We start from the raw sequence: 9,664 nt of genomic DNA, 5'->3' as shown, positions 1-9,664 counted from the left end.
AGACCAGAGGGCACGCCAAGCAGCGCCCCTGTCTCCCCACTTCCTACAAGCCTCTCCAGGTGGGTGGGTCCCGGGTTACTGGATGGCAGTGCGACCGCTGGGTAGGGCGCTCCACCCCTCCTACCTCAGACCCCCAGGTAAAGATCAAACTTAGTTCCAAGTTTTTCCAAAAACTTTAATAAATGGACAGTAGCCACAATCCCGCCCCACCCCCGCGCGCCCTCTTAGTGGAGACCATTCTCCCTTTTCCAGAGTTCGCGGCTGACTGGCCGGTAGGGATGCAGGCTGCACTGGGCAGAGGTCTGAGGGTAGGGCCCGGGAATCAATTCTTTCCCAGAAGCCCCGCTGTGCTGACGGCCTCCCCACCCCCTGGTCTGCCAGGAGTCCAGCTGCCTTTGTTCCTTTCCTTCCCGCCCCAACTAGGCCTGCCCAGAATGGGCACCAGCACCCCTAAATCTCCTCCAGGAAGTCGGTGGGGAACAGCCCCACCTTGCGGCCGGTGTAGACCTTGACGTAGCCACCGGCTTCGTCTCCTTTCTGCACCACGATCTGGGGGGATTAAAGGGAGCCCGTGAAAAGGAATCAGTCAGGATGAGGGTTGGGGGGCTGGGTGGACAATAAGGGAGAAAACCAGGGTCACAGGGACGTCTTAGTCCCCTGATGGGCTACGACCCCCCCCCCAGAAATATTAGGTGGGGCAATTGGACCTGGGGATACCTGGTCCTTCTTGAGAGTGATCTGCCCTATCTCACGGTTCCCCACAAAAGATCTCGTCACACGGTGCACACGCTCCCCAGCACGGACCCGAATGATGAAGTTTGGTGGGAAAAATCCGATCTTCTCCCCGATTTTCCCCTAGGGGAGATGGTGGGAGACCCAATCTCTCAGGTCCTAGCTTCTAAGCACTCAGCCCAGGTCCTTCCCTAGCCCCAGCGGCCTGTCTTACCCGCCACCACTCCTCGTTGGAGTCATCAACCACAGTGATCTTCTCTCCAGGCCTGGGGGCAGAGGGCAGGGCCTCACTCACATGCAATCCCCCTCCACTCCCAACAGGCCCAAAACCCTCACCCTCACCCCTTCCCACTGGTAGCCCAACTCTTCCCTCCCTCCCTCCCTCCGGGTACCCTGCTTCTCTCAAAGAGGCTCACGGGAAATCCAGATCGTCCTTCTCCAGGGCTTTGAACCGATACAGAGCCACAAAGTAGTGAGACTGCTGGAAACCGGGCTGCTTGTGCTAGGGAGAGGGGTGCAGGATAATGAGCGGGCTTCAGCTCACACGGAGAGGGGGATGAATCCAGGCGTTTTCCAGACACATTACATCACAGTTCTCCGTGTGTCCAGAGAGAAGGGGGCCCGGGGATATATGTGAGCTTCTGCCAAGGACCCGAGTAGCATCAGACCTAAGGTGGGGTCCTTGCGGGGAGGGAGGGTTCTCACTTTGTCATCTGGTGACTTCTTCTCGGCCTTCTTATTCCCCTCGGGGTTTCCTGGGATGGGAAACATGAGATTGTTTCTGGCTGCCTCATCCTCTCACCTGCTTGTGTCCATGACTGCCCTGCCCTTTGCCCTCCATCCCAGGCCATAGGTGAGGCCCTGCCCACTCCGATGGAGAGAGGTGGGTGACACTCACCAGCTTGGGGCTTTCCTTCCTCTGGCCGGGCTGACTCTGGCTCCTCCTCCATCATGGCTGCTATAGGCTGGAGGGGGCACGAGTTAGGGAGAAAGGGCCTTGGGAAGCCCTTGGTACCCTGGCTCTCCAGGCAAGCCAGGGAACACAGAACAGGAGCTCAGGGTTGGGAGGAGACTGTAGTGGCAGGTGGGTCCCTCACACTGTGCCTGAATGTCGGTAAGGACAAGGAGCTCCCCACCTCACAAAGCAACCCCAAGCGATGAGGGCAAGTCTCTACAATAACCCTATGCCATTCTCCCCGGGACTGATACTGGTCCTGATTTGACTTCTAGAGAAATACAGGACAGATATGGTCCCTAAAAAGACCTGAGGGCAGCTGATATGACCCTTCAAATTACCCCCTGGATCCAGATCCCTCACGATGTAGTCTCCCCTTAAAAATACTTGAGGGTATACAAGACAAAGGACAGCACCATTTTTCTAGTTCCCCGAGGAGAAAGAACCCAAGAGCGTGCCAGCCTTTCTAGAAGCAGCCGAATCATACTGCTAGTGCCTAATAAGGTACACAGTCCCTGCTAGGGAATCCTTCATCTGCCCAACCTTCCACCAACCAACCACTCTGAACTCACACTTTTAATTGTGCTTTATGCAGTTGATTTAAGGGAAAAAAAAGAGGGAAGGGGGGGGGAGCTGATACAAAGGGCTCAAAGATGGCGACATAAGCACACATTTGCGTAATACCACTGATGTGTAGAATGTTACAGGAGCTGTAAGAGTCCCCAAGGGAAAACAAATGAGCCCCCAAGAAAATGATGTAAAAAGATCCGAGAACAGACCTCTGCATTTCTCCTTACAAAGCTTCAAACTTCTGGCCCTTCTTCTGGTCTACATGGTTTGGAGTCTATCATTCTTTGTGTAAGTTCCCTCCCCTAGCGCTCCTGTTCCCACAGGCTTAATGAATACACCACTTACATCTGTGCTGGAGAGGAGACTGTCCACAGGGAGGACAAGGACAAATCACGTTACATGGTACTGCAAATCTCCCTTTAGCTGGACACACCCGCAAGGACCAGGACCCCTGGACACCATCACTTAATCAGTTACAGGAACCATTCTGCCCAACCTTCAGCCACGAGTCCACTCGGACCGGCACAAAGAACGGTACTGTCAGAATCCTTGCTGCAGGGTGTGTCTGTGGACTACTAATCCTGCAACCCTATTCCAAAAGGAAAGGCAGGTGGCCTTTGACCCTAGTGCTGTGTCCGTTTCCTCACAGAGAAGGAGCCTGGTGGAGCGAGGCTGGCAGTTTAAACCCACTGTGCGTTCCAAGGAGAGGAAGACGAGGGCTCGAGTCAGTGCAGGCTCTGACCCCCAAAGGGGGAGTTCTACTCTTTCGTCTGTAGGGCTGAGCTGAGTTGGAACTGAATCAAGGCCACGGGCCTGCGTTCTGGGTTTTCCTCATCGAGAACATGAAGGGGTCAGCCCAGATGACCTCCATTGGTTCGTGCACAGCTCTAGAATCCTGACTGCTTGGTATAAAACAACCCAACCAACAACCCCACAACCCTCCATAACTCACTTCCATTGAGTTGATTTTGACTCACAGCGACCCCAAAGGGCAGGGTAGAACTGTCCCTGTGGGTTTCCGAGACTGGAGCACTTTCCAGGAGTAGGACGCTTCATTTTTCTCCCATAGAGAGGCTAGTGGTTTTGAACTGCTGACCTTGCAGTTAGCAGCTCAGTACATCACCACCATGCCACTCGAGTTCCTCATTTGCTTGGCATAGTCTCCCCCCCCAGTCTAGTAGCTGGGCTCAGGCCTGTCATCGGTGGGCAGAGCTGGGGTACAAGGCCTGGCCTACAGGGGGCGATGGTGGTTAAGCTACACCTTCGGAAGGGAGGTCCTTCAGACAAAACCACCCTCTGTGACATGAGTTCTTCACCATAGCCCCAGCCGCTCCACAATCACACACAAGACTGGGCGCTTGCAGGGGAAGAAGAGCCCCTAAAGGACCCAGTGAGCTCTCCAGAGGCGGGACATGCTCTGCCCCTGTGCGGTGTCTGTGAAGAACCCCAGTGGACAGGTTTTGTGCGCTCACATTTTTCTTATCTGCCTGTCCCTTCTTCCGTTCCTTGTTCGCCATGATCACCCCCGTGCGCAGCGTTTCAAACACAGGGTCGTTGCGATTAGCAGCAGCTAGGGCAGGTGGGAGAAGAGAGAAGGCAGACATTACTGCGGCAGCAAAAGAAGGCTTGGAGGAAAGAGCCGCCGTGTAAGGAGAAGTGGACTGCACCAGATACCCATGGGCAAGCCAAGGAGGATCATGAGAGGCTATTCGCTGGGCCGTACCTGGGTCACTGATGCAGAAAGGACTCTAAACTACATCACTGGTTGCTGGTAACGTAACGGGGAAACTGTATTTACCAGGATTTCTTCCAGGCAGAGCCTCAGAGAGGTTGACAAATTGCTTGGAAGCTGGGCATGCTTGGATAACCACGCTCCTCCTGAGACACGTGGCTCCTTTCACAGCTGGCTTTTGCCCTGCTTAGAGAGTCGTGCGAGGGGGGGGGGGGGCGCTACTACCCAGAGGAGCTTCTTTCTCATCGTCTTCTGCCTTCACTCCAAGTAAGAGCTCAGCAAAGCATCAATGAATACGTTTTCAAAGGCTGCCAAACTACGGATGTGTCCAGGAGGCCGACTGCTCTTGGTCTGGCAGGGCTCTGTGACGGGGCTCTGTGACGGGGTTGAGACTAGTCTGGAATCTTTGCTCTTACTTAGAAATGGCTCTACGAACAAAGAGCAGATCTTGACATCAAGCACCCTCGGTGGCTTCTTGCTGGGTGCGTAGCCCTAGCTCAATCCCATCTTCTTCAGCTATCAAATGGACTCTCCCCACAATGGCTAAGAATAGGCGGTTCAGAGAGAAGCATGGGGAACCGTTTGTTTAGGAGTCTGGCTTCCAAAGCTAGAGTGCTACTAAGCCACCTCCAGGCCTGCCCACTCCCTCAGGTCCCACATGGGGCACTTACAACGATCTTGGACACAAGCGTACTGCTGGTTGCTGTAGAGCGGGGAACTATAGGCCCGACGGAAACCAGGGGGCTGTAGGATGGGATGGGAGGGAACATTAGTGATAGCAAGGGGACCCAGGGCCCCTTCTCTTCAAGTATGTGGTCACCCCTTCTTACCAGTTAAGAGATGGGCTGAGAAAGGAACATCAATGGGATGCCTCTGGAGAGGGCTGGCCACATGCCCCTCCCCTGTCCCTGCCCCACTGGCCTACTCACAATCTTGCCGAAGCATCTCTGCATCTCCACGTAGGACTGGCAGTGGTCGTGGATGTTGGTTTTACAGTTCTTACAGCGAAGCCCAAATTTGTTGTTGACTTGGGAAAGGGGAGAACATTCAGGTGAGGTTCCCGATTGCCCTGGGCTGCTACTCTAGCTCCCGGGTCCCCTTTCTGTCTGGAACCTCACATTCTCCCAGTTTTTGGTGTTTCTTGTTTTTTCATGATAGAATTTTCTTGAGGTCAAATACCAGCACAGCCTGTTTGCTACACAAATGCTCATCTCTTAAGCCACCCGCCACCTCCAGCCTGCCCAACGTCACCCTCTCCACTCCCCTTGGTGACTCACGCACAATCATCCGGGCACAGACATCACAGAACTTGGGCTTCTTGAAGAAATGATCCTTGAATTTGTGGGGCTTATCATTGACAAGCTTAGGAGGTTCTGGAGGGGACTCTTCTTCCTCTTCTTCCTCCTCTTCCTCTTCCTCGTAGATGTAGTAGATGGGCCCACCCCCAGCCCCCACTGCCTCCCCATTGGACTGGGGCTCAGGGGGAAGCTCCTCCGCTTCCTTTGCCTCCATAGACCCCTTCCTGAACACGTGCTTTAGTCGCTGTAGCTGAGGGAGGGAAGGTGGAGGTGAAGGAAGTCTGATGTGACCATAGTTGTCACTCTCTAGAGCAGTGAGTGGTTCTCCACCTTCCTAAGGCCTCGACCCTGTCATACAGTTCCTCGTGTCGTGTCACCCCAGCCATAAAACTGATTTCGTCGCTACTTCATCACTGTCATTTTGCTACTGTGATGAATTGGGTGACCCCTGTGAGAGGGTCGTTCGACGCCCAGGTTGAGAACTGCTCCTCTAGAGGAGGTGAAGCTGAAGCCAACTGGGTACTTTTCTCATGCCCACTCCTAGGACCAGAGGTTCTGGGGGGCCGCATGGCCTGGCTGGCATTCTGACAAGCAATGAGTCACATATAAATGAGACCAATTTAGGGACTTCCTCAGGGGCTGTCCTGATTCCCCTGGTCCCCAGAATTGTGATGCTCACAAGACACAGACTCACCTCACTCTGCAGGGGAGGAGGGCTTAGGGGGCTCCAGCACCTCCTTTTCTGTCATCCTGCAAGAGGTGGGACCCCACAATGAAAGCTAATTCCTGCCTGCCACTCTTCCCGCCCTGGTTCCTGTCCCCTGAACGGAAGGCTGAGAGGCATTGGTCTTATGAACCAAGCACTCCATGGATGACCAGAGACCTGAGAACTTCCCAACCCAAACGGGCCGGTCCCCAGCCCTCCACCGTGAGGGCCAGCCCCAGCATTTCCAGCTCAGAGTGTGTCCAAGGGCTCTCCTACAGGTGCCGTGCTTCTCTGGACAAGAGACGGGCTGCCACTGTCTGTCCACCTGCATGTGTGGAGAGCGGGGCTGGGGCCACTGCCCCCACCTCCTTTCCAAGCTCTGGGAGCCTCTCACCTAGATCCCTCCCAGCCTGCCTCAGGCCTCAGCTATTTTAAGTTTTCAAGGTAATACGAGCCTTTACTTCCCTCACTGCTCCATCCCCGTGACCTCACCCCACCCACCCTCCAGTCCCAGCTGGAGATCTTCTCAGAAACTGCTCACAGAACGGGAGAGAAATAAAGAGGGCGAAGAGGCCAAGGCCTGGGGATGCTGGTGAGCAGCGGTCCTGGAAAGGGAAAGGAGAAGCGGGGACTCGACTTCCGGGTGGGATTCCCTCAGCCAGTCTACAGTCTCAGGGCCGCGATGCCGGGGGCCTTGGTGCTGGGGGAGGACCGGTTCTCTCTCCTGGGGGCTGGGACCCCCCAGAACCCTCCGCGTGGTACTCACACCGGCTACCCAGGCAGTGTCTGTAGGCCTCCTAGCCTCTCTCCTTGGCGTCAGCGCTGAAATGACAGGGCTGGAGGGAAGGGGACAGCTGGCAACACAGCTGACACAGAGAAATCAGACACGGGGAGGAGGGCTGGGGCAGGGCTGGACCAGAACCCCTCCCATCCCCCCAGCTGCTGTCGGTTCTCTGGTGAGCAGGTCTGTCCTGCTCCATTCTGGCAGAAAGGGGCCATTTCGGTTCATGGGGCACACACACACCTTCGAGGGGTTGTAGAGCACTGAAGGCGGAGTCTGGAGGCATTACTGAGTGGACCCCCATCCCACTTCCCACGGTCCAAATTCCTCCCCAATCCCACCCTCTGGATCTACCTCAGGAACTACAGACAGTAACTTCTCCGTCGTCTTCTGGGGAGCATAGATGTGTATAGCCTTTGGGTCATCGGAGCTCCCCTCCCAGTAAGGGCTGTAGGACTGCCTGTTCCTGCTGTGTGCTTGCAGCCACTCCCCTCTTCTCTTCCCCCGAAAACCCTCTCCCCAGGGGCAAGCACAGCTGAGGAGGAGGGGCTGACACCCAGGTAGGGGAAGGTCTCCTTAACGTCTGGCCCACAGAGGTTCTCATCTCTAGATAGGCTCTTTTCTCCTGCCAATTGTCAACTCTTGGACGTAAGGTGGCCACACCTGACACTTTAGAAATCAACTGGACTTCTCCCACTCCCTCCCTGGGTACCCCAGCATATGTCCTGATGTGGCAACGAGTGAGGGGGTGCAGCTACTCCTGGTCTCTGGGCTGTGACGTGGCTTGACAATGACACAGCGCCATCTCGGAGAGCACACGGACAGGTGGTTGAGCGGCGCTGCCCCATCCCTGTGCTGTGAGAAGCAGGGACCTCCAGGGCTTTGTGCTCTGCCCTCCCACCCACTGCAGCTTCCTCGCTCTCAGAGCGGTTGCATTTCACTGGTTCTGAGGCTATGGGCTGAGCTCTTAAACGGCCCCGACCCCACAGAACGGCAGAACGTTGCACAGCTCCAGATATGGGAGGAGCTCCATTAGGCAGGCAGGGAACTTCTGCTCTTCTTTCTTCAGGTGACATGGACACTGCGTGCACCCAGGTAGCACATGGTCTTTTGCTACCAGCTCAGCCAATGCAGTGAGTATTCCAAGAAGCACCCCTTTCTGTAGAACCCAAGCGTCTGGCTTTAGGATGAAAGAAAGGCCCAAGTGCTCCACCCCGAAGGGCTTTCACAAGATTAGATGGGCAGGATATGCCACCAACACACCAATTCAGTTCTGGACTGAACGACTCAGGCACGGGGCCTTCAGTGCCCACTGCAGAATGAACCTCAGGTCCCCTGTGAATTGTACACAGTGGTCCAAGGTCAAGCTGGAAAGACCCAGAACCAAAGCTTCACCAGTGCCCTAGCCATCCATTAGAACTGTAGGCCGGGGAACCCATAGTGGGGGTTGTGTGTGTGTATGTGTGTGTATGAGAAAGCCACCCAGAGCATAGCGGGCCCCTCCAACAGCTGTGGGCTGCACTTCCCAGGCCCTCCAGCCCAACCCTCCTCAACAGGGCCCCGACAGAAAAACGGGACTGATGTCCAGTGACAGATTTTTTTATATTTAAAAACAAAACCAACCTCCCCCCAAACAAACAAAAAAACCAGATTAAATAAAATGTACAGTGACTATACCCAGCAAACATCTGTATGAGCAATTAAATACTGTGTCTGATACTGTGGCACAAACCTCAAACAAACAATAGACACGTGTTCAGGGGCAGGAGGAGGCCCGCGGAAACTCTGTGGGTGTCAGGGGACAAGATGGGGGAAGTAAGAGGGAGGGGAAATCAATTTCGTTTTTCTTAATTCTGTCCATATAAATATATTCATAAAGACCAAAAAAGAAAAGGGAGCTTGGGATGATAAGGAAATAGGAGAATAGGGAGTGTGGGACCCTCCAAATTCTACCTGGCCAAAAAAGGGAGAAAGAACGTAATTTGATGGTGGGAGAGGAGATACAAAATGATAGAAGAGGATGGGAAGGAGAGGGAGGCGAGAGGAGCTGGCCAGGGCCACGGCGGCGACGAGACGGCCAGTGTGCAGCGTCTGATCCCATCGTTGTCCCTATGGTCTTAGGCTCCAGTTCGGCGTGTGTCTCCCTACTTCCTGCCTGGGCCCACAGTCTGTCTGGGTCCTTGCCCCCGCCCGCCTGCCCTGGTCCTTCCCATCTCCGCTCACTGGGAGCTGGCTCGCTCCAGGATCCTCAGGTCATAGTTCTTTTTGGCCACTCGAAGTTTGAAGCGACTCACGGAGTTGTTGAGGCGAAGGGAGGCATTCTGGGCGGCCAGGGGGCTGGGGAACACAGCCACGATGGTGTACAGGGCAGCGAGGTCTGTGTGGCGGCCATTCTCAGCAGTCCCCCCGCGGTCTCCCCCGCCCCCGCCGGGCAGCCCCTGTGCATCCTTGAGCCACTGGATCTTGGCGCCGGACAGGGCGAGCTGAGTGAAGAGCTTGTCGGCCTCCGTCCGCGTGATGCCCTCAGGGAGATCCGTCACCTCCAGCACCCGCCCCAGGACTAGAAGAGGAGGAGGACAGAACCGTGAGACACCAGGGGGGCAGGGGACTGGATGGCACCCTGGCAGAGGCATATCTAGCTGATCACGTCTGTAGATACTATCCTCCAAAGCTCAGCCTCCCCCAGCCAGCACCATGCCCTCCCCCTACACTTCCAGCAGGGCAACCGGACAACAGGAGGAAGCTTCCCTTTTCTTGTAGCCCGGAGACCAGGCAAGGAGGGGATGGGAATCCGAATCCCAGGCTTGCCCTCTGGGGACTTCTAAAAGGGGGCTCCAGAAAGCTAATGGAAAAATGGGTTGAAATCATAATAAACTTTGTGACGCCCCCT

General features: G+C 55.3%; 2 protein-coding genes across 19 annotated transcripts in view; both read right to left on the bottom strand.

The window, feature by feature from the left end:
* Positions 1-253: 253 nt before the first annotated feature.
* STAC3 (SH3 and cysteine rich domain 3) lies at positions 254-6,513 on the bottom strand. Its single transcript, XM_075551433.1, is given in 11 exon segments — positions 254-549; positions 718-855; positions 947-998; positions 1,149-1,234; positions 1,438-1,487; positions 1,631-1,697; positions 3,730-3,827; positions 4,661-4,733; positions 4,919-5,016; positions 5,267-5,537; positions 5,974-6,513. Coding segments are annotated over 11 exon segments (1,095 nt in total). The 5' UTR covers positions 6,037-6,513; the 3' UTR covers positions 254-450.
* Positions 6,514-8,357: 1,844 nt separating this feature from the next.
* The window catches only part of R3HDM2 (R3H domain containing 2), a 156,964-nt gene continuing 155,657 nt past the window's right edge, over positions 8,358-9,664 (bottom strand). For all 18 annotated transcript variants that reach the window (XM_075551427.1, XM_075551414.1, XM_075551428.1 and 15 more), the window contains one exon: positions 8,358-9,334. In XM_075551427.1, the coding sequence (XP_075407542.1) occupies positions 8,994-9,334 (341 nt within the window). In that variant the 3' untranslated portion in view covers positions 8,358-8,993. The remainder of the gene's footprint in view (positions 9,335-9,664) is intronic.

Source organism: Tenrec ecaudatus, chromosome 6 (genome assembly GCF_050624435.1).
Source record: "Tenrec ecaudatus isolate mTenEca1 chromosome 6, mTenEca1.hap1, whole genome shotgun sequence".
NCBI lineage: Eukaryota > Metazoa > Chordata > Mammalia > Afrosoricida > Tenrecidae > Tenrec > Tenrec ecaudatus.
The sequence above is the reverse complement of the archived record's forward strand: the minus strand, read 5'-3'. Positions and strand labels throughout refer to the sequence as shown.